General features: G+C 32.7%; 4 protein-coding genes across 4 annotated transcripts; 1 reads left to right on the forward strand and 3 right to left on the reverse strand.

The window, feature by feature from the left end:
* Positions 1–1,310: 1,310 nt before the first annotated feature.
* LOC127264913 (uncharacterized) lies at positions 1,311–2,474 on the reverse strand. Its single transcript, XM_051294509.1, has one exon. The coding sequence runs from the start codon at positions 2,413–2,415 to the stop codon at positions 1,930–1,932; it is 486 nt and encodes a 161-aa protein (XP_051150466.1). The 5' UTR covers positions 2,416–2,474; the 3' UTR covers positions 1,311–1,929.
* Positions 2,475–8,359: 5,885 nt separating this feature from the next.
* Positions 8,360–12,960, reverse strand: LOC127264896 (KRR1 small subunit processome component homolog). Its single transcript, XM_051294474.1, has 13 exons — positions 12,942–12,960; positions 12,383–12,482; positions 12,185–12,295; positions 11,844–11,912; positions 11,535–11,591; positions 11,281–11,319; positions 11,037–11,141; positions 10,851–10,933; positions 10,670–10,751; positions 10,163–10,306; positions 10,010–10,072; positions 9,800–9,936; positions 8,360–9,321 (listed from the first exon to the last, which is right to left on the reverse strand). Exons 3-13 carry the CDS (start codon positions 12,281–12,283, stop codon positions 9,258–9,260), a joined length of 942 nt encoding a protein of 313 aa, XP_051150431.1. The 5' UTR covers positions 12,284–12,295; positions 12,383–12,482; positions 12,942–12,960; the 3' UTR covers positions 8,360–9,257.
* Positions 12,961–12,976: 16 nt separating this feature from the next.
* LOC127264895 (methionine--tRNA ligase, chloroplastic/mitochondrial) lies at positions 12,977–21,308 on the forward strand. The gene is made up of 12 exons (XM_051294473.1): positions 12,977–13,677; positions 14,894–15,037; positions 15,134–15,283; positions 16,002–16,169; positions 17,010–17,134; positions 17,408–17,501; positions 17,967–18,065; positions 18,545–18,725; positions 19,434–19,549; positions 20,439–20,594; positions 20,860–20,988; positions 21,081–21,308. The coding sequence occupies exons 1-12, from the start codon at positions 13,372–13,374 to the stop codon at positions 21,246–21,248; spliced, it is 1,836 nt and encodes a 611-aa protein (XP_051150430.1). The 5' UTR covers positions 12,977–13,371; the 3' UTR covers positions 21,249–21,308.
* A 1,790-nt stretch (positions 21,309–23,098) lies between these two features.
* On the reverse strand, positions 23,099–23,897 carry LOC127264886 (uncharacterized). The gene has a single exon (XM_051294455.1). The coding sequence runs from the start codon at positions 23,850–23,852 to the stop codon at positions 23,430–23,432; it is 423 nt and encodes a 140-aa protein (XP_051150412.1). The 5' UTR covers positions 23,853–23,897; the 3' UTR covers positions 23,099–23,429.
* Positions 23,898–24,662: the final 765 nt, after the last annotated feature.

The raw sequence follows: 24,662 nt of genomic DNA on the forward strand, positions 1-24,662 counted from the left end.
ATAAAATTTGTGTTTAAAAAAGAAAATATGACAAAAATTATTGAAAGTCCCAAATAGAAAAGTAGGACATTAGTTTGTGGACGGAAGGAGTAATATTTTGAGTGTGTTTGGTTAATGAGAAGATTTTCCAAGATTTTAATTATTCATCAAAATTCTACTTAAAAAAAGATAAAAAAATCAATCACTAATTTTTTTATTTTTTATATTATATTATAGTATTAAAAATTATTTTTATATTCAAAATATCATATCAAACACCTATTTATATCACATCATATAACTATTTCAATTTAAAATTCAAATCTCCACCAAAATTATATAATTTAGATATAGGATATGAATTGTATGTATATATATTATCTTTTCAATAGTAATTTAAATATGATATTGCATAAGGTGAAATAATAATATTTTTTTCTATAAAAAACAATAATTTGTATAATAAAAAATTAAAATCATTCAAAAACACACACTATAATATACCTACCGAAGGAATGTAGTTTAAATTTAGTTGGGACGAAGGTGAACTACACATCTTTCCCCCAACTAACACACATACACATCTTCCATCCCGATTTCTTTAAATACCATAATTTTTTTAATTAGAGTCTGTATAGAAATTATCTCGTAAGTAAATTTTTATTATTTTTTTACAATTAATCCTCAATCACTGGAGATGTGCATGATGACACTTATCTGATACATAGAAGTTCACGTAATTTTAATTTTTTATGATAAAAAAATAAGAAAATTAAATGAATAATTTTTTTTCTTTCTTTTTCCTCCAAAATATTATAGTATTAAATATTATTTTAATAAAAAATTTAAATCTCTAAACTCAATAAAAATACATTTTGGTCCGCCATGCTTTGATGCAATTACTTGATTTCCGTGTAATATATATATTTTGAATTTTAGTATTCCCCCTTCCACCATTTCTATAAAAGAAGTCGGCTTAGGGTTTCAACAAGTATTCAAAAAAGTCTTGTTGACGGTCGAGGTTTGCGATCCTTACTCTTGAAAGGACTTCAGACTATCGTGTGCGGTATGTGCGTGACCCTTGATGAGAAGGCCGACGAGTTGAAGATGTACTCGTAGTCCTTAACCTTGAGAGGTTTTGGACGGTCAAATATCGATCGTAGGCCAATAAATGCATATGATTCTTAGCTTCGGAGGGCTTTGGAAACCTATATAAACTGATAGAGTCACACTAAGTGAACCATGTGTGAAATGTAATTTTAGGTGTCGGGAGTTTGAACCTATGACGACGTTACAGTCACAAATTCAACTTCTACACCACCAGACCATCCTCAACGAAATTCCTCATTTTTTAATCCTTGTCCAAAGTTTCCAATGTGGTCCCACTCAAATTCTACTAAATACATGGCATAGTTTTCAAGCCCTCAAAAGTCATTTGTCACCATTCTTCCCTATAACCTTTTTTGACATTACCATTAACCTGCTGCAACCATACATAATAAATAATACTAAAAAATATCTAAACTTATTATTATTCTTAAATATATAAGAAAAATGAAAAAAGAGAGGTTTGTCCTAATTATATCACTCAGAAAAACGTAGAAGCCAAGAAACGGCGTCAAATCTGACCCGAAACGGGACGTCATCCGGAACGGAGTAACTCAACGGCGTGCAATTATTGAAGCAAAAATTAAAAATAATCTATATATTATAACAAAAATGTTTATTTAATTAAATAAAAAACCACTTTGGAAATAATTAATTATCAAATTTAATTCATAATTACAATTACTGATTATAATAATAATAATTATCAACTTTATTATATACAAAGTAACAGTTCCTTTAGGAATCCGTCGGGTTTCCGGTCGCCGGAGCACAAAAAAAAAAATTTTCCCGTCCCGTTTCACGAATCAATGATGACGTCATCGCCGGCGATGGTAAAAAAAATCAGAAAGCATTCGACACGACGGACAGCCGACTCGGGCGGCGCCGGAAGTCGCCGCGGCGGCGCTGGTGGTGGGAGGAGGGTCGAATCAGCGCCGCCAGGGCCCTCTTCATCAGATCGCCTTCGACGGTGCCGATCCGCACCAGCGAATTCTTCATCGCCGACCGCCGCATGTTCAGCCGGACGCCGGAGCCGCCGCAAGCCGCCGCCGGCGGCGGCGAATTGTTTTGGAATCCGCCGCCGGTTTTGTGCAGGCTGCACCGGAACGAGCCGGGATGATTCGTCGGCGAACAGAGGCACGTACGCTTGCAGGGCGCGGCGGCGGCGGCGGCGGTCTTCTCCGGCCTGGTGGAGAACGACAAGGAGCGGGCGGTGGAAGCGGCGGCGGTGGAGGGAGAATGGGCGGAGTACCGGCGGGTGAATCGTGAGGAAGGAGAGATGGACCGGATGACTGGACCGGCCGATCGACGAGCTGCGTAGGCCGCCATAGTTAGCCGGAGCGGTTTTTTTTATTTGGTAATAAAATTGGCAAACAGAGCCTTACTCGGGACAGCTATTTATAATCCCACCAAGGGTTTGCTCACTTTTCTACGGTGACTTTTGTGCCTTCATTAATTGCTATTCAGCCCTCAAACTCTTTGTAATTACTAATTTGGGCGACATCCACAAAACAAATAACCCAACTGTTAAATTTTAAAAATATATATATTATAATTAAAATAAATAATAAGGCCGAAAACCTCTCTATTCTATGATTAAGATACAAGACAACGCCCTCTTTAAAAAAAGTAAATTAAATATCTTATATTTATAAAAATATATTTACTTATTAAATATGAAAATATTAATTTAATTTTTTTAAAACGTTTTTGAACAAGTTCAAATTCGTTCGTGAAAATAACAAGTTAAAATTTATATTTATATTCGGTTTGTTTATCTTAACAAACAAGTTCTTAACGAGCTCAAACGAATTAAATTCGTAAATTGTTTATTTATTTTTCAACTCTATTCCAAATTTTGGCTTAAATAACCAATCAATCATTCGATCAAATACAACATAAACATCTAACACAAACCTAGTATTAAAAATGCGGTTTGTAATAGCTCAGCGCTGAACAACTTCTCAATATCGCAACATCAGTGTCTTCGTCATTATTGTGGGCATTTAATCTTCAAATTTAGATGTTTTGAATCGTATCTTCAACACTCATCATTTGTACAAAAAGTTCTGCATAAAAAACACAAATAGACAACCTATAAAAATCAATATTCTTGAAGAACTCTAATTGTCTCAAACTAAATTCCTCATTTCAAAACGATTTTTCTCTAATATTGACTTTAATGTATATTATTCTTTGTGAAGCATACTAAATTTTGTAGTCGAGAGTCTAATATCTATTTGAGAGTGAAAAGTATTCAATTGACAATGAATTAACCATTTATCTTAATCAACTCAATAGTCTGTCTGCCTAATATTTCAATGGATATTGTAATATTATTGGATATCAAGTCAAAAAAACACCTGAATATAAAGAAAATTTAACCAAAAATAAATACAGGAAAAAGCTTCGGGATCTTGTAGATAACCAGAGCCTTTCGAAGTTAGAGACCCCTACTTGCCAATCAGTAAGACTCCAAATAATGAGACTCTAGACGATCGAACTTAAAAAAAACGATTTCAGAAGATAAGACTTCGAAAGAAAAGACTCGTAAACGAAGATGGAACCAGAGCCCCCAAACTATGAAACTGTCCAGCAATAAGGCCCAAAGCAAGTTGTGGTCAGTTAAAACTCAATTACAATACCAAAAGATAAGAAAAAAAAAAAAAAAAAACACGACATGGATTCATGAAGTGAAGACGTGACTTGAACGAATAACTAATCTAGGAAGTTGTTACATTTTCAATTCTTAAGGTATATTTAGTAAAAACTTACACGATGCACACACACACATCTTATTCAAAATTAAGCTTTATCATTTTACTTTCCTAGTAACTTATCCGTAGATTTTTAATTTTTATCAAATTATGTTAATTTCAACATATTTTATGTTGACAAAAGTTTTCATGCATATTTTATTCGATTTTTTTATATATTTTAATCGAATTTTCTCAAATTCAGTCGTTAAGACTCGACGTCGTGCAATGGCTCTATTGCTAGAGCCGCCTTCTAATCCGATGACGGACAAGCTTTGTGGAGTGCTGTCGAGACTCACACTACTTGATCTTTAAATGCACTAGAATAAAGTTAAAGCCGTTTAAAAAAATTTAAATTGGAGCCTCACGAAAATAAGGTGTATTGGTTGTTATTTTAATTAAATTTACCATTATTAATTTTGGTTCATACCGTTGTTAATAAAAATATATTATTTTTTATAAAATATTATTTAAATAAAAATTCAAACCAAATACCTTATCTCAAATTAATTTTAAATTATAAACAAAAATAATGTTTTCTAACCTAAACAAATAAATATATTTGCAATAGACAATACATCCCGTCATCTTATTTCCGTTCCAGATACCGTGTCTGCTACACTGTAGACACAGTATTTTAGGAGAGGTGTAATTAGTAGATAATTAAGAATATATTAGTGAAAATAATTATCATATAATATAAATAATTATAAATTAAGATTAAGTAACTAATTAAGTAACTAATTAGTTTAATTAAAATTAAAAAATAAATTAAAAATTTAAAATAAGATTAAAGTGTGTAATTATTTTTCAAAAAAAGAAAGTGACATGGTATGTGGGACGGACAGAAAAGACAACGTGGACATGGTATCCGACACGGAGGGAGTATTTTTATTTTAAGATGCTTTAAAGTATTTACAATTTTTTTATTTATACTTTCATCCTTTATTTGTATTAATATAAAAAAAACTATCAAAATTTTATCATTTAAAAAATTATATTAAATTAAAAAATTAAAGAATAAATTAAGACATTAATAAATTACTATTATTCTTCGAAAGAAGGGAGTCTATTTAATGCGGAGGAGGCATATTATAATATAAATAAATAGTCTTAAAAAGGGAGAGGTATATTGGAAAGTGTGGGCAGACACAGGCACGTGCTGCAAAACGACAGGGTGCTGCGTCGTTTCATCACTACCTAATTTAGATGCACTCCACGTAACCCTTCTCTTTTTGGTGACACACCCTCTATCGATTCCACGTGCCTGCCTTTTCTATTTTTTAAAATTCAATAATCATAATAATAATAATAATAATAATATTTAATATATTAATTTTAAATATATTTATAATAATATTAGTCATTCTTAAAATATTCCTTTCATCAATTAAAAAAATACTTCGGATCCGCTAAAAAATGACGTAAAGTCTGTTTGGTTCGATGAATTTGAATTTAAGAATAAATTTTAAATAAAATAAATAAATTTAAATTACTTTAATATTTTATTTTAACATTTTTTATTGTAGTATTAATAATTAACATCAATTTTTATTTTTTATTTTTTAAAATAATAATTTCATCGTGTTACTAAATACTCCCTTCGTCCCATAACCAATTATTTATTTCTTTATTTTTGGCCCCTCCCATAATAAAGCATTAATTTCTTTTTTTAATAATTGTAGTATCTACCTAACACTACAAATACTCTGACAACTTATAATATATTACACAAATATCATTATTTTTATATCACATAATACTAATAAAGTTATTTTAATCATTTCTATTTTATTTATGCTATATATAATATAATATTAATATACATGTAAAAAAACAAATGAATACTTATGGGACGGAGAGAGTATTACTGCTCACATAATTGTCTACTTTTCTATGTTTATTTTAATTTTAATTAAATTATTTAATTATTTTAATCTTAGTTTATAATTATTTTTATTATATAATAAATATTTTAAAAAATAACCTTATTAAACTCCATTTGGTGGGAAAGATTTGGCTTAAAGATATTTCAAATAATTTTATTAAAAATCCATTAATTCTTTTTTTTTTTTTTTGGCAATAATGTAGATTTAAATTTTCCTAAATTGATTGTGCATTTAAATATATATTTCATATACTTATGTTGTATTTTAATTATAAAATAATTTTAAATATTATTTATGTACACAGAATCTATAACGTTTACTAACACAATGTATGTATTATATATATATATTTTAATTATTTTCTAAGGTGCATGCATATGGGGTTTGTCGCATTTCCCCTATTTTGTGTTTATTATTTTATACATTGATTAATGATTGGAAATTATTAGTGGCATATTTCGACTATGACGTTCATTTATTTGTATTTTAAATAGTTATCAATTTTAATTTAAGTATCATTTTAAAATTTTAAAAAATAATTAATTTAAAATTAGATATAAATTTATCTTCTCATCGTTTAATTTCTATCATCAATTCAAACCTAGTCCATTAAATGATTTTTTAAAGTTTGAATTGATGCTGTTCTTCGTCAACTACTTTACATTCGTTGCACATAATATGAATTACATGTTGTATTTAATAAAAAAAAATTGTAGGAATTAGGTAAATAAATAAATAAATTCTAAGTAAGAACATAGCCCATATATATATATTATATTATATTTATGGCATAAGAATCCGGAATTACTATTTTTCGAATGGACTTTGGGTAAACCCGACTAGCAGCGACTATCTATTTGGGGTAGCTAACCTTCAGCCTCCAACATATATGTATTTATTTGGGTAAAAAATAATAAAATTATATAATTTTAATTAATTTGGCCTCCTTTTAATTTTTTATTTTATAGTGTAAAAAATAATAAAATTTTGTAATTTGGTTGATATGCACTTTTGGTCTTTAATTTTATTATCATTTTTTTAAGTATAAAAGATTAGATTTTATATAATTTTGTAGAATATTTCTCAAAATATTTAATTTTTCTCGATTCCGTCGCTGCTGACCGGATCTAATAACCTGCAAACTAGATCCGATTCCGATAAATCAAGGAAGGAAGACGTACACTATGGAGTGTGAAGTGGATGTGATAGTGATCATCATGATCATGTGGGGTGGTTGGTGTGTTGTGTATGACTCGATTTGCAAATTGGATGACTCATTCTTGGATCATTTTGTTTTTGTGTTTTTAATGATTTTGGCAAATATTGATTCAAAACTATGTCTATATTCATACTTCTAAATATTCTAGTGTGTATTTGATAAATTCCTTATCCAGCATAATAATTTGTAAATTATGTCAATAAAGTAAAATATATTCGACAAATCGTGTGTGATAGGTAATGCCAGTGATAGGTAATGCCAGGAAAGTGTCAACGAGTTTAATTTCATCTTGCATCTGCCCACCCACGGCCAACTTAGTCATCCCTTACAGGCATGTTTTATAATTTCTTGATTTGTAAAACATTTCGTCGAGGATTTTTTTTTTTTTTTTTTTTATGCATATAATGATATAGATTATTGTTCCTCCTCGCCAACAAATTCCCCGACTCTTTTAGGAACTTCACTCTGTTTGAATTTATTTCTTTAACTGATACGATTTTTCATTATATCATCATTGGATAGATCTATTTTGGGATGATCGATCGACGGGGATTGAGTGAGCATTATTGACATGTACCGGTTAGAGAGAATTGATTTTTGATTTTTTATTTTTTGAAATTGACTTTTTCTCAAACGTAAAAATTGATAACCAAATTCTATAGTAAAGGAGAAGTTAAAAAAATAGTAGACATATAACGACAAGTCCAAATTTTGTTCTTTGATTTTGTGTTTGTGTTTTATACTAGGATAATAGTTATATATCAAATTTTTGTGAAAGAAAATATTTTCTAAAGAATTGTAAAATTTGTATAGTAAAAATTCGAGAAAAAACAAAAAAGCTCGAAGTAGATAGATTGGAAACAAAGAGAATTTAACTGAATTATCAAAGTAAATTGATTTTCTAAATTTGTTCAAAAGGACTTAGAAACTATGAGCTGATGGAAAAATTCCAATGACTCCATTTGAATCTAATATGCAAGTATACTTTAAATTATAGAAATATATATATATATATATATATATTGATAATCACACTAGTTGAATAAGTTGGATCAGAAAAGTTGTATATGACAAATTCAATCAAGAAGATATCTACATGATTTGAAACGATCACATGTTATCTTACCACTCCTTACGTGGATATATATATATATATATATATTTAAATTGAGGAATTGCAGCTAAATCACTAGTTTTTAATAGAAATAAATTAAAGGGTATATTTGCTTGCAATTTTCAATTCATTATTTGATTTTTATTGTTCAATTTTACTACTGTTTTACATCAAAGAAACAAGAAAATGAAAAAACAAAAATTGAAACCTATAAAACACAAACAAAACAACATGCCATTCACTCAAAATTCACATCAAGCTCGGTTGCAAATTCCCATGTTATTAAAAAAAAAAATTCACATCAAGGTAATTTCAAAAAATTTAAATATTATCTAAAATCGATGCACATCAAAAGCATAGCTTAAACAAATAGGTACAAATCAATGATCAATAGTAAGTCAAAATAGCATGATAGAATTATAAAGATACTAAAGAGAAGATGAAAATCTACCTGAGAGTTAAGAAAAAATAGTCCCGTCAAAAAGCGCCTTTTCCGAGTTCGAATCCAGCAATTTCACAACCCTATTGCTGAGAAAATAATGGCTTTTTACCAAAGTTAGAACTTCCTATTAATCTTATCAAGGTATCAGCAATCAGGTCATCACTGATCTTACTACAAGAATGATGTTTCCTTGCTTGAAATCCGAATGCAAATAAATCAACTCACAACAGTTTTATAATCCGAGGCCAAGGTTGCCGTGGATTCAAACATGATGCAACACAAATGCAGTGATAAATAGCCCCAAATTGTGAAAGCATAGTAGATCGAGCAAGTGGGGTGTTTTATTTGCATATTCATATCCCTTCCACATAACATATATAGGGTCACTGAAAGAATCTCGGATGTTAACTACGTGCTTCGCCATTGTAGAAATATCATATTAAGGGGTATTGCAAATCAAGTTAGGTGTCACACATTGCAGACCATGACACTACAAGCATAAGTTTACTCGGCAGAAAGATGATCCTCATAATCGTCATTATGTAAAATGACCAAAAACGAGAGATCTTTGAAAAGAACACTATAGCAAATTACTTAAACTATTAGATATGTAGCCATCCAAAGTCGATAAGATGATATTGCATTGGTGTTATAACATATTGGAAAACTGGAAATGCAATACCAAATAGGTCTGAAGAGTACATGTCCTCCAGGTTGAGTCGCATCGATTGGATGAATAAATGAAATATTCTTAACTTTCATTTCGACAACCGGAATTTCCTGTATGGCCTTCCTGCATCCTCATCTTGCATGTGCTGCACCAAAATTCCAATGCGCAAATAGTTAATATAAATGGGACATTGTGATTAACGCTGCAAAAAATACTTGGAACCAGGGCTTGGGACAAGACGCTAAGCAAACTACAACCAATATATCATCCAACTTATCAGTATGAATAAAATAATGCGCCTAGAGAGTATATTTAATTGTGCTGAGTTATAATGGTGTAGAATATTTAAAAACTTCTTTGATGCATTCATTAATCTAGAACAATGAATCTATTCGATCTTAACAATCCACCGTGGACTTGAATAGTATATAAAGGGTCTCCGTATCTGTAAATCATCAAAAACGTTTTAACTACTTTCTACTTTCTAGCTTGGTGTGGGAGTGTTGAAAGAAACAGGAGTTAATTCAAGAAATTAAATAAATCTCTAACACAATGTAGTGTGATTCGCATTGTTGACTTCTTAACCACCGAAAAACATCCTCCAATGTGTCTATTCGTTTTACTTGTTGGACTTCTTTGCTTTCTTTTTAATTTGCATCTCTGAAGTTGACGATGTAGCAGCAATGTATGCCTTTGGATCAATATTTTCACCAGATTTCAACTTCTTTAATTCTTTGGCTTTTTTCTGCATAACAGAATACTGAAGAAATTAACGCACATTATCCCATTATCCCAAGAATCAGATAAAAGTGAAATAATGAAATCGCAATTACCTTCAGAGACAATGCTGTTTGAGCCACATCAGAAGCATGCTCCTTCATTTGTTTTGTGGGTTCCTGAAAACCAAACCAACAATCATTATCAGAATTAAACTAAAAAAAATAGGGCTTACAATCTACGATTGACATGGAATTGGTAGATCAAACCTCGGGTGGAATAAATGCCTCTTCACGTTTCCTTTTACTTTCAGCTGTTTTCTCTGCTTGTTTCTCTTGTTTCTCCAACCATTTTTGGGTCTGCTTCTTCTTATCACTAAGGAAATACTCTCCACTTTCGAGTTGCAAATCAATCTGAATTTATTCGAGATTTCCAAGAATATCAGAGAATAATAAATAAATAAATAAATAATAGGAGTAACAGGTCTGTCATACAACCCATGTCAAAAAGTTCTTGATACCCCAATCTCATAAGCAACAATAATTGGAAATCACACCACGGCAAGTACAATATTTCTTTTCTTTTTTTTTTTTTTTTCCATACCTATTCACTCTTCTATATGGCCATAAAAGCAACTAGATTGAGAAACAGATTTTAACCGTAAAAAAGTCAAGGCAAAAGTCAAGTTTATACACAGTGTTCAGCTAGACAATTAACAAGGAATGATGGTAGTCGCCATATATTATATGCATATAAGCCCACAAGCCAAAACATACCTTGCTTGGTGGCTGTGGTGGAGGGAAAGGAGTGTAAGGTTTCTTCTCTTTAGCCTTAACTTTCTTCTGTTTCACATTTTTTCTGGGAAACAAAAGGTGGGGATATCAAATCATTTCAAACCAATGGAAGAATTAATTTACCATCACATTTCAGCGGGGTATTAATGACTGGATGACATACTTTTTGAAAGATGGAAGAAATCTAGCCCAACTTCCGTTTGCCAGTTCAGGATGTTTTGCTAGTTCCCTCTTCATCATTAGAATCTGACGCCATTGAATGTGAGGTTTCAGTGTATACGGGAAAACACTCACTTTAGATCCATTAACAAAATTCTAAACTAACAGGCAAGATGGCAGAAAATGTTACCTTGACACTCTGTACGGGATGCATTTTATTTAGCATGCAGTCTTCAACAACCTTTCTTGCTTGTTTTACACCTTTATATGAACCCATGACAGCTACTGTGTTTCCCTAATCATTGTAATAGTGAAAATATTCAATTAGGTTCACCTAATTATGCTTACAAATGAAAACATAAGTATTTAATTGATTAGTAAATAACACTTCACTATAATCTCCAATTAAAGATTCAGACATGGTGAATACTGACCTGAACCAGCATGTAGCACTCAGTTAAAATTTCCAGTGCCTGCATTAGTTCAGCAATTGTTAAGTCATTGGAAAACAATCGGAAATGAAAAGAAAAATCGGAAATTAATATACCAAATTTGTAGTGCAAACATTGAATCAATATAAATTATAGTTCGTTTCCAATTTCCACAACCCCCTTTCAGTATTTTTTTTATTGATTCTATTCCTTGCTTTAATTCAGAAGATCACTAAATATGAAGATGAACTTCAAACCTTCAAAGTATAAGAGTTTGGACCAAGCAAGTTTTGTCTTCTTTTCACAAATCGTTCCTGCATTAAATATAAGAAAATAAAAAGAACATTTATTATGTCGATAACAATATTGAATTATAGGAGATATAGGTTCTTATAAGACAATGTCATTTAATTTTTTCATTTAAACACCCTTAGATTCCTAAGAATCAAAGGCTCTTATACCTTTATAAAACTTATTTTGGAAATAAATGGAAAATCAGTTGGGCTATAATTGTTATGATAAAGAATAGTTAGCTGCATAATGATCATATAATGGAAAAAGAAAACCTTATTGCGAACAAGGCTGCCAATCTTGATGATGTCACATTGCATCTCATCATTGAGAATCTTTATTGCCTGTAGGAAATATAGATCATGAGTTCAAATGAAAGCATTCAAGAAGCATTGATATCATCAAGTTTCGATTCAATCAAATACTAAGCAAATATATTCAAAGCTTGCTAAGAAAAGCATTGCTATCAGCAAGTATCATACAACAAAAAGCTGTTAAAAGCTTCATATAGGCTATATATTAAAGAAAATTATAATCCGTGCAATAAAAGCAGAGAATATTGTATAAGATGAAAATAAGCAATTACATAAGAAAAAAGACATGCTATGCTAGCTACCTGTGGAGCAGGAACACTTCTCGAAAGAAGTTTTATGAGATCTCTGGCCTTTACTATTATATAAGGATCTCGTGTCTTTCTGGTAGTCCAGACAGTCATGCTTCCTTCAACCTAAAGACAGCGGCAACACAAAAAACTTCTCTATCTTCCAGTGATCGATGGAAGGATCATCCCAAGGCTTGTCTTTGTCATGCTTACCTTTGTGTTTGGCCTGAGGCTTCTCACTGCCTTCGCGATAGACTTCGTTGTTTATGTCAGAGGATTCAGCCATTTGACTCTACTTTCGATTCCGTTCGAGCTATGAACATAAACATAAATATGACCTCAAGGCACTCAAAGTGGCAATTTACATTATTTTCAATAATGTAAGCTTTATTAAGACAAAGGCTTTCCAAAGAATTTTGAACTTTTGAAAATAGTAAAAAGTTACTAACCGAGAGAAAAATATATTCGATGCGATAATTTTTAAAATGTATTATAGTGTCAAAATCCAAAATGTCAAAAATAAAGTAACAGCGATAGCTTCAGATATCAGAACATGTATAAGATTGAAAAGTAAGCACCTAAACCCATTTCAACAAAAGAATGCAGAAAGACAACAAAAAGCAACCTAATATAACCCTTCGAAAGCAATCAAAAATCAACACAACTAATTACAATCAACATCAAATAATCCAAACCCTAATCACAACAGCAGCCGGCATTGTAAAATTAATAACAACAAATAATTCAAAAATAGTCCAAGAATTGAACTTACAAATTCGGTAGAAGTACAAAACAAGTCGACGACCACGACAGCGAAGCTACACTCTCAGGGATGACGACGTCGAAGACTAGAAACGAATAACACCACGAAGCCAGAAAGAATAAGAAGATAACGGTAGGAAAGAAATTTCAGAACTTGGAAGTCACAGACAGAGAAGGAAAGACGATCGGAGAAGATGATAGCCGGCGAGACCGGAAAGTGGAAGCCGAGAAGTTTGGAATCGGAGGGAAAAAGGCTAAAAATGAATATATATATATATATATATATGATTTTGATTGGCCCGCGGGCTGACACGAGGCCCATTCGGGCTGGCCCGATTAGACCCGCAGGGGAGAAGCTTATCAGAGTGTAGCTGCCGCCAATTGGCCATTGAATCGAAACCATTCCTAAGACCAGCTCAAGCTTTTCTTCTTCATCGTCCATGTCTCTTCTTCTTCTTCTAAATCCGCAACCATCTATGGTCTCCACACTCCAATCTTCCATGCGCCGCACACTCCGTTCCTTCTTCCCCTCACCAATTCAGGTTCGTCAGAAATTGCGTTTCAAGAATTCCAAGCTTATTTCTTTCACCAGAGGCGCCTTCTACTGCACTTGTACCACTGCGGATGCTGCAAATTCAGACTGCTCTCCATTTGTAATCACTACTCCGCTTTACTATGTAAATGCCCCTCCTCACATGGGAAGCGCTTACACTACCATTGCGGCCGACGCCATAGCTCGTTTTCAGGTAATTCTAGAGCCACAGTTCTGTGTTTTGGGGGTATAATCGATTTGGAAGCGACAATTTTGGATATTGAGCAAGTGGTGAATGGTGTGTGTTTGGTGAAAATGGGGTTGGCAGCTTGATTGGATTCCATGGTTGATTATTTGCTTCTGCAGTTATATTTGTTTCCTGATTTCTGCTAGATATGGTAATTTAGAAACTGGAAATTGCAAACATTTAGAGTGGTTTCTTGATGACATGATACAACTGCAGCAGCTTTACAGCTCGTGTATAGACATGTTTTGAAAATTTTGCTTGTTTGGTTTTGATTTGAAATTAAGTTTTTTATTTGAGTTTTGATTTAAATATTATTTTGATTATGATATTTTTGTGAGATGAAATAGTGTTTTTATTGGAAAAATAGTGTTGATTTAGATTTGAAGTAGAAACCAGAAACACCTTTTGAAATTGAGATTTTTATTTGAATATTGGTTTAAATAGTATGTGATGGTTTGTGAAATGAAATACTTCTTCGGCCCCATAATAATAGTCCCATTGGGATTCGGTATGGGATTTAAGGAATAATATCACATTGAAAGTGAGTATAAAGTAGATAGTAAAAGGCTAAAATTTATTTGTGAGTGTATTTGCGGAAAAAGTAATGGCATTTGTATAATAATGATGAAAAAGTAGAGACAGTTATAAGGTAATATGGTTATTTTTGGAAATTGGACTATTATTTTGAAACGGATCGAGAAGTCTATTTTTATTGGAAAAAGGAAAGGAAAAATAGTAATGATTTGGATTTGAAGTAGAAATTGAGTTTTAATTTGAGTTTTAGTTTAAATAATATTTTAATGTGATCTATGAAATATTATATTTTTATTGAGAATCATGTTAAATAGTGTTAATATGGATTTGAAGTGGAAAAGACACCCTTGTAGTTTTCAAAAGTTTTGGGAGAAGAGAAAAATTCAATAAAAGAGAGGTATTTGATGTGGCAAACATACATTTTTCCTTATAAGAAAAGTAGGTTATGGTTTAATAATTTTAATGAAAAATGGTCATCGAACATTATATATTTTAGAGAGGGAATCTGTTATGAATAGTGTCAAAACAAGGTTGAAAACATATGTAAACATACTTCCGTGGATGATCTTGCCAAGTGTTTTGACTTCTTAAAATGCTGAATGAGAACATAAAAATATGATAATTTATATTATACATTTTTGAAGTATAGAGGCTCCTGGGGAAGAGTGTTATATTTGTCACCGGCACAGACGAGCATGGGGAGAAGATTGCTGCAGCTGCTGCTGCCAATGGTTCCAGTCCCGGTGAGCATTGTGATCTAATTTCACAAGCTTATAAGTCACTCTGGAGTGAGGTATTCTCTTTCTCTGTCATATCTTCTATTTTGATGGTTAAAACCGTGTGCATTGGTGTCTATTTTATTCAGCATTTGGACTCCTGTTATTGGCAGTTAGACATATCTTATGACAAGTTTATTCGGACGACTCACCCCGATCATGAAGCCATTGTCAAGGAATTTTACTCAAAGGTGCTCGCCAATGGAGATATTTACCGCGCAGATTATGAGGGCCTGTACTGTGTCAACTGTGAGGAATATAAGGTACTGTTTGGTACCGGAAAAGATATTACATCAAGTCCACATTCATAAGTATCTTCTATTAGCATTCTAGTGTAGTTTAAAGAGCTAGAATTACGTTATTACAGGAAAATGTTATGGTGATCATTCAAAATCATCTATTCTGTTTTGTATGTCACTTAAAAAGGATAGTGTTGCATTGCTATGATAGATTAGACAGAGGTAATATATTGTTATATTTTTATTTTATGAAATCACTTGGTGAGTTTTTATGACTTAGGCGATGCCACTTTTATTTTCAGGAATTCCATTTTGTTGATTTGACATTTTTTGGCTATGTTGATTGGGCTTGCCACTTGGCACTCGAATAGTTTATAGTATTGTCAGTCCTCTTCATGAAATAAACCGTACTTGACTTTTGTTGTATGCTTTTGATGGATCACTGAGAGGAGAATTGAACTGAAATTGATGATTTACATATAGTTTAAGCAGTCTTATAGTTAGCTTCGAAAAACTTCAATGATCTGATTTTGTAAAATTATTTTTGTTTCAACTGTTTGGGTGGTGATTCTATTGACGTGGACTTTGTGTGTTTATAGCATGTATAATGCCATTGTTTTGTAGTGATGAACGAGAGAGTCCTAGAAGCGTGGCTGAATATGTGGTCTGTAAATTAGTGCATCAATTTTTATTTTTTTGGGATTAGTCGTTGACCTGCAATTTTGCCTTTGTAAACCTGTAGGATGAGAAAGATTTGTTGGAAAATGAGTGCTGCCCCATCCATCTGAAGCCTTGTGTTCGCAGGAAGGAAGATAATTACTTCTTTGCTCTATCGAAGTTTCAAAAGCGGTTAGAGGAGATTTTAGCAGATAACCCCGATTTTGTGCAGCCTTCCTTTCGTTTGAACGAGGTTTTTTAGCTATCAAAGGGTTTTTTTTTTTTTTTTTTCTAAGTCTTATGTTCCCCCTATGTTTGGAAATCATTTATACTTGAATCAAGTTTAATCAACCAGATCAATTACAAATTTGTGGGTGTCATAGGGTTGAAGTCTTAATCCTTATTCATGGTAATTAACTATAATAAGATATTGCAAATGAATGTTGGTAGAATTCTGTGTCCATTGAAGTTGAAAAAAATTTGGTATGAATTCATTTATTGCTAAAAGGTGATCAACATCTGCAACCTCAAAGTTGTGGGCATGCTGATCACCAGTATATTAGAAACGTCTTAAATTTGTTGAAGGACCCTATAATGTAAGAGTTGACTGTGATAAAGGTGTATAAGTTTTATTTTATTTTTCGTTTTTAAATGCCTTCTCATCAGCTGACAATGATATTATCAAACCTTTCATAGAAGGATTGTGCTGGAGATTTTGGAATTCTGAGCCTCCTGCTATGATATAATAATGTTACACGTTGTTGAATGTCTGCCCCCTCCATTAAAAGTTTAAATTGTTAAGAGTAGTGTATCTTTTTTATCGTTATGTAGTTTTTAGTTGCTTTAACATACGGAAAAAGGCTCCTTCAATGATACTGCTTTTTGTATTACAAATCTGATTCTGTATGTGGAACAACAATATTTCGAGCATCAGCTATTTGAGTTTCCACCATATTCTCCTGTTGTCTGCCTCAGCTGATGAGCCTTATTCTTTTCAAAATTTTAATTTACAGTGAAAAATCTATCACCTTTTTTTGTATGAAGTCCAGTTGATTGTATATTATAATGCTTATTTTCTCATAAACTCTCCTAGGTACAAGGCTGGGTGAAAAGTGGACTGAGAGATTTCTCCATTTCCCGAGCGTCAGTGGACTGGGGTATCCCTGTGCCAAATGATAACAAGCAGACTATTTATGTATGGTTTGATGCTTTGTTGGGGTAATCTTTCATCCTAAGACTTGCATCTAGTATATTGTGTTCCATAGAAACTTCTCATGAAAATAGATACAAGAATTAGTAAAAAAAAAGGTAGTCGATGGAACACACCACATTTATTAATGTTTTCATTCGTTAAAAGTAGTTCAAACATAATAAGATTTTGGGTTTATATATAATGTTGTAATAATAATTTAGTAAATTTCTCATATACTCTTTAATAGGAAAATATGATTCTTATTCTAAGGGCATTTTTTACGGCCTCTTATTAAGCAGGTACATATCTGCTCTTTCCGATGATAAGAAGCAACCTAATTTACAGGCTGCTGTTTCCTCTGGTTGGCCTGCATCACTACACTTGATTGGGAAGGTATTTTGTGCCCTCCCTTTTGTATTATATGACTTCTGCAATTATTGTGGTCCGAGTGTTTGCTGAACAAATCTCACATGTGCATCCAACTACTATTAACTCTAATTGGCTTCCTTCCTCAGCTAAAAGTGAAGTTTCTTATTATTATATTATTATTCTAGAGGGTGTTGTTACTTTTTCTTTCATTATGTTATTTCCATTTCATTTGTAGGATTATTTAGTGGCTCTTAATCTTGAAGAACCTTGAATATGTTCAGAAATTTTGGAAAGAGCTCCGTGCACGGACATTATCTTGTAATCCTTGATGTATCTCTTTGTGCTTTTATCTCTATAGCATTGATTTGTTTCTCTTGAATGCAATATCTTCTCTCTAGTTGACCAAAATTAGTTAAATTTAGCTGGTCCATTGTATCGAGAAATTTCTCCTACTGCTAAGTCAATATAACAAATAATAATCATGTGCAGGACATATTACGGTTTCATGCAGTTTATTGGCCGGCAATGTTGATGTCAGCTGGAGTCAGTCTCCCGAAGAAGGTTTTTGGCCATGGATTCTTGACAAAGGTGTTCAAGTTAGCCTCAAATGATATTCTGTGATTTATTTTCTCTGGGTTCAGGCTGTTTCTAATGTCATTAAAATCAAAACTATGAAGTCCTACATCTCATTTTCCAGCTTTTGGAATAAATTGGGATATACTTCTCATCTAGAGTCTTTCTAATTTTGATTTTACTCATTCCCAATTGCTCTATTCTTAATTCTCCATCCTTGGAATTCCTAAAAGGATAGCTATGCTAATCTTCTGGTTCATTATATTTACATGAATATTTTAGAAGATAATGTATATACTATGAAGAAATAAATATTTTCCAACTATAATACAATATGGGTAACCATGTGTCATCTCATAGTTGTTTTGTGTTCCTTAATTTTTCTCAAATCTCATATCCTGTATGCATCCCCTGATTTTCTCCCCCTCTCTCTCTCTCTCTCTCTGTCTGTCTTTTTTTCCCCCACTACACGTGAATTTCTTTTTATGTACTAGGATGGCATGAAAATGGGAAAGTCATTGGGAAATACTCTTGAACCTACTGACTTGGTGCACAGATTTGGAGCTGATGCTGTCAGGTATTTCTTCCTTAAGGAGGTGGAGTTTGGTTGTGATGGTGACTACTCAGAGGACCGTTTCATCAATATTATTAATGCGAATCTTGCAAATACTATTGGTACTCATATTCTCCATTCCACAGTTGCATTCCTTGCCCTTTTTTTTCACATGCTGATCCTCGGTGTAAAAAGTTGGAATTGATATTGAAGCTATATTTAACATGGTTTCAAATGAAATTAATTGGACCTACTTGTGTTTATGCTTGGTTTGCCTGTTTGATAATATGTGACTATAGTAGAGCCATTACATGTCCCCTTTTCGTAACATAGAAGATTTCACCAGTGATGGTTACAACTTTATTAATATCTCAAAGATTCGAGCAAATCTTCACCTAATATGACTGGAAACTGTTTGTGCTGCCCTAATCTTGAGTAAAAGAAAACTATATTAGCAACATATGGTGGTTTTTCAGGATCTAAACTTTACGTATCAATGTTGTTTTCCTCTTAATATGGGAAACAGATTAGTTATTTTATTTTTGGGGATAAATAGTTCCTGTAAGAGGTTAGAATAGAATTAGGACTTCTTTGCCCTGGTGCTTAAGTAAAAGGACAAACAAAAGGATATTCTGGAGTTTGTCTTGCAAAAACTAAACTTTTCATCTGAATCTGAACAACCAATAAAGTTGCTTATAAATTTCTCAAGTGTGGATAATATATTAATTGAATTTAGTGTACCACGTGCTGGTGTGTGTTTGTGTATGCATGACATTTGTTCATACTGGAAACCTCAGTTATGTGTTGACTGTACACTAACATTAATGCAGGTAATCTTCTCAATCGTACACTTGGGCTTTTGAGAAAAAATTGCCAATCTACCATTGCTGTTGATTCAACGATTGCTGCAGAAGGAAATGCATTCAAGGATAATGTGGAAAAGCTGGTAAAACTCTCATACAAATAATCTTTGTTTGTACACTACTGTGAGAATATTGTTCTGAAATATGCATGAATGAAATATATACATATATATATAAATATATGATGCAATCTGATAGTAAGAGGAACCCAACAGACCAGCCATTGTGTGTCTACACCCCCTGGGCCATGATGGGCTCTGCCAATGGTGTCCTTAGTTTAATTAGAGCCATGTATTGTACTACTTCCGTTTGGAACATATCCCAGTGATCTCATAGGTTGATTTGGATTGACAATGATCATAGCTTTCTAATGTGAATTGGGTCAGCTGAGTGTTTGGGACTGGAGGGAAATCCTGTAGTTCTTCTTGGGAAATCCATCATTAAGTTTTCATACAATTTTCTTGAACTGCAGTATCATTTTTAGTGATGAGATGATGCAAAATGTTGATCAAAAGTTTTTGGAGATTATACAGCACCACTATTTTTTTAAAAAAATTTTCTTAAGTGGGAATATTTTGCATAAATAATGTAACAAGTCTTGAGAATGTAAGATATACGAAAATGGTAGGACATTCCTACAAGTTTGTAAGTGAAATATTGGGGGAATTGATAGTTTTCTGGAAAGCATGTTGGGGAATGCATATTACTATTTTAGGGGTGCAGTTTCCAAAAATTAAGATTTGGCAGCTATTGGATTTGGTATGGATAGAAATAAGCAGAAAACAGAGCTGGTTTGTGGCTGTATCTCTCAATCAATATAGGGCAATTGGGTATTTGATACGAGCTATATACGTCTATGTATTGATCCCATTGACTTATTTACTCACCTGTAGAGCCGTGAAATCGTTATGATGGACTATATACTTGAAACTGAAAGGTGTTTTTAACTGTTTGATTATCACTCCCATATAGGTCGATAAATCGAGGCAGCACTATGAGAATCTTGAGCTGTCATCAGCCTGCGCAGCTATTCTAGACATTGGCATTGCTGGAAATGTATATATTGATGAAAAAGCACCATGGTCACTTTTTAAGCAAGGAGAATCTGGTTTCGAAATGGCTTCCAAGGTTTATACTCTTTCTTACTTATGTCCATCTTTTATTCTGTAGGAAAACAAAAAAAAAAAATTGTGAAATATTTATTTTGAACTCAGTTTTGATGTTTCCATCCGGCACAAATTCCAATTGTTTCATACGATGCTAGAAATACTGAAATCCTAATACTTTTAGATCTGCAGTGCATCTATTTATTTCACTCACACTGTTCTTGCTATTTCTTTTATGCTTGCTAATAATGCTCAATTGTTTTAAGTAGTTTGTTTCACTTGTGAAGGATCTAGTGATTGTGTTGGAAGCTATAAGGATCGTAGCAATTGCTTTGTCTCCAATTACTCCGAGTTTATCTTTGAGAATATACACCCAGCTCGGCTACTCTGAGGACCAATTCAGTGCTGTCACTTGGGTTTCTCTCTCTCTCTCTGATTTTCTCAAGCCTTTCAAAATGCTATGATTTTTGGAGCAGTCTAAGTCACATGCCCTTTGTGATTCTTGCAGAATGAGACAAATTGGGGAGGGCTTAAGCAAGGCCATGTCACTGCACAGCCGAAACCTGTGTTGGCCCGAATTGAGATTGAAGCTGACTCCAATGGTACAACTGAGGAACCAAAGAAATCCAGTAAGAAAAAGGAAGGCCAAAAAACGAAAAAGGTGGTTGAAGCCTAGCAATATGTTTGTCCACCAAGGAAAGCGAGCAGATAAGAAGAATTCTGTATGTTTCCCGAGCAATTTGATAGTGCTCTCGTCGCATAGGTCTCTAGCCGGCGTCACTACTTCTACCTGGTAAGTTACCCCGATTTAAATATAAGTCCGATATATTAAGGATAGTGAATTCTTCATATTGGCATGGACTGCTATCTTATGACCATTCATTTTTTACGGCACTGTGATTTAGTAGCTGAATTAGTTCATCGGCCTATGGAAGGCTTATGTGTTATCCTACTGTTCCATGCTATTTTGGTTTGTTTTTAGAATAATTCTTAACGATTCTAGCGATGTAGATTGCCCTTGCAACTCGATTAGTAGGTTTGTGTTTGTATCATGTGTGACAGGTGACCCGAGACATTGGGGGTTTGAACCCAAACCTCACGGTCACAAGTCAACTCTATACCAACAGACTATCCACGGAATACATATTCATGATATTTTGAAATATGGGAGAGAATCGTTGAAAAAACTAATTTAAGCAAATAGCTGAATAAGTAAAAAATAATTATATTAATTTTATATTATTAATTGATCTAATTAATATAATTATATATATATAATTTGTAGACACGGCAAAATTCGAATAATAAAATAATTAGAAGTAATTTAAAAAATCATTACCCCAGTTTTTGTGCACTTGGAATTACAGATGAACCGATTTGACTCTTGAACGAGTCTCAGTCCATGGTCAACTGTCAACAACTGCAAATATAAATTTCAGCTGACTTTTCTTTTACTTCTAATTAATAAGACCCACAATTTTACTAATAATTTTTAATATTAAGTTTTGTATTATTATTTTTTTCTAAAATATATTTACTGTTCATTTTTATTTAAATCATATATTAACTTTTATTTTAAAAATAATTCAAAATATTAAAATTTATTAAAAAAATACCATTTAATCATAAACTTCGTTTTAATATTCTTTACCATATTTATAGTGCATTTTTCTCTTGCCATAATAAACGTACTATTTTTTACAAAAATGAATGTATAATACATATTATTCTCTCTGTTCCAATGCAATAGTTTTGTTTGTTATTTGTCTCTTTCAAAACAATAGTCTTATTTTCATAAATAATCGTATCACTGTAAAACTAACTCTACTTTTTCATTTTTATTACACAATTGCCACTATTTTTTACACTAATACACTTACAAGGACAAAAAAGTTTTTTGTTTATACTTTTTACCAACTATCAATATAATATCAATATTTTTTAAATCCGTGCACAACTCAATTAAGACTATAATTCTGTGACGGAGGGAGTATTATATTACCTACCTAATTTTTTATGATTTAGATAAAAAAAAAAAAAAAAAATTGGTTCAAACCAACTTTAGTACAATTTCTTTATTCCTTATAATTTTTTTTATAGAAAATTTCAAAAATGTCCAAAATAAGAATAAGAATAATCAATATTATTAAAAATATATATATACCATTTTTATTTTAGTATAAAAAAAGTTAATAATCCCTTCTTTTCATAATAAATTATTTATTTTTTAATTTTAATCTGCCATAACAAAGTATCAATATTTTTTTTTAAATAATTGTACTATTTACCTAATATTATAAATACCCTTACAACTTATAATATATTACACAAATATCATTACATTTATATCACACAATATTAATAAAATTATTTTAATCATTTCTATTTTATTCATACTATATCTCAATATAATATTAATATTTTTAAAACCTCATATGGACTAATAAAATTTTAATCAAATATTGATCTTAAATTATTCTATAAAAAATACTTAATATTGTTTAAATAATAAAAAAATAATCTAAAAATACAAAAGAATAAATGTTAGATATCTCAAATAAAAGTATACATTAAATTACAAATGGAATGTAATGTAAAAAAAAAAAAACACAATAGTCGAATCACAGTATCACACAATTTGGTTCTTTTATCGTCCGGCGCATCTCCGGTCGCCGGAACACAAAAAATCTTTCCGTTCAGAACCAATCCGGCGAGGTGACGTCATCGCCGCCGTAGCCACAGCTTCGTCCAAAGTCACCAAATTTCAAACCTTTTCCCCGCCGCGGCGGCGCTTCAGACGGAAAAGGGCCGACCGCCGCCGCCGCCGCGAAAGCTAAATTCCGATCATCCCCACATCTCAAGCCTTCGACATGACGGAGAGCCTACTCCGGCCGCACCTGAACTCGCCGCGGCGGCGCTGCTGACGGAGAGAGGGCCGAATCAACGCCGCCAGAGCCTTCTTCACCAAATTCCCCTCCGCGCCACCGATCGGCGCCGGAGAATTCTTCCCGGTGGGGGGGCGCGAAATATTCCGGCCACCGGAGCTCCCATAGGCCGCCGTTTGCGAGATATTTCCCGGCCCGCCGCCTTTGTGCCGGCTGCACCGGAACGAGCCGGGGTGATTCGTCGGAGCACAGAGACACGTCCTCCGGCACGGCGGCGCGGCGGCGGAGGGCGGCGAATGGGCGGAGTAGCGGTGGCCGAAACCGGCGGTAGGGGCGATGGTGATGGACCGGATGACCGGTCCGCTCGATCGACCGGCTGCTGCGTAAACCGCCATTGAAAGAATGAAAGAAGTGTGAGCGTCTGAAAATTAGGAAACGCTTGGGACGGGTATTTATAAAAATTTGAATGGTCAAAATGCAATAATGAATTCTCCCAGGGACCCATAGGAAATAGTGAAAGTTGGGTTGGATTCAGCAGCATCTGACCATAGTTTAAAAATATAAACCATGGGCAGCCCACTGGGATCAAAACGACAAAGTTTCGAGTCGTTTTGGGTGACCATAGAGATACAGTTGGGCGCTGTGGTTTTGGTGACACACTCCGTATGTATTCCACGTATTCTGTCAGTATATATATATATTTTTAGTAATTGATTTAATGCAAAATAATGATTAGGGGTGGGAAAAAAACCGAACCCAACCATATAATCGAATTGAATTTTTGATTAATCGAGTAAATACAGTTCGAATACAAAGATTGCATATTTGATATTGTTCGGTTCGATTCAGTTTCGATTTTTTATATTTTTTTCGATTCGGTTAACCGAACCGAATATATTTATATATTTTTATATTATTTATTTTAAAATTTATATTAATAATTATATTCGGTATTGTTTCGGTTCGGATATTTGAAATATTTGCAAATGCTTTTTATTTAATTAGAATTTTCATTATATTCTTATATATTTTTTCTTAATTTCGATTCGGTTCGAGTTATTTGCAAGTACTACAAATATTTTCGATTAATCAAAATTTTTGATTCGAATACAGTTCGTAATTTCGAGTATTTGTTCGATTCGATTCGATTATCAAATACTTGCATTTGTAGATAATCAAACTGTGTCTATACCTAATAATAATAA

Source organism: Andrographis paniculata, unplaced genomic scaffold (genome assembly GCF_009805555.1).
Source record: "Andrographis paniculata isolate CXL003 unplaced genomic scaffold, ASM980555v1 Contig71END, whole genome shotgun sequence".
In the NCBI taxonomy this organism is placed as follows: Eukaryota; Viridiplantae; Streptophyta; class Magnoliopsida; order Lamiales; family Acanthaceae; genus Andrographis; species Andrographis paniculata.

Coding starts and splice junctions, on each gene's coding strand:
- LOC127264913 (XM_051294509.1), bottom strand. CDS start 2,415: ATGGCGGCCTACGCAGCTCGTCGATCGGCCGGTCCAGTCATCCGGTCC.
- LOC127264896 (XM_051294474.1), bottom strand. CDS start 12,283: ATGACTGTCTGGACTACCAGAAAGACACGAGATCCTTATATAATAGTA. Junction 11,320..11,534: donor CAAACTCTTATACTTTGAAG/GTTTGAAGTTCA, acceptor GAACTAATGCAG/GCACTGGAAATTTTAACTGA. Junction 10,073..10,162: donor AGGCATTTATTCCACCCGAG/GTTTGATCTACC, acceptor TTTGGTTTTCAG/GAACCCACAAAACAAATGAA.
- LOC127264895 (XM_051294473.1), top strand. CDS start 13,372: ATGTCTCTTCTTCTTCTTCTAAATCCGCAACCATCTATGGTCTCCACA. Junction 17,135..17,407: donor TGGTTTGATGCTTTGTTGGG/GTAATCTTTCAT, acceptor CTTATTAAGCAG/GTACATATCTGCTCTTTCCG. Junction 19,550..20,438: donor AGGATAATGTGGAAAAGCTG/GTAAAACTCTCA, acceptor ACTCCCATATAG/GTCGATAAATCGAGGCAGCA.
- LOC127264886 (XM_051294455.1), bottom strand. CDS start 23,852: ATGGCGGTTTACGCAGCAGCCGGTCGATCGAGCGGACCGGTCATCCGG.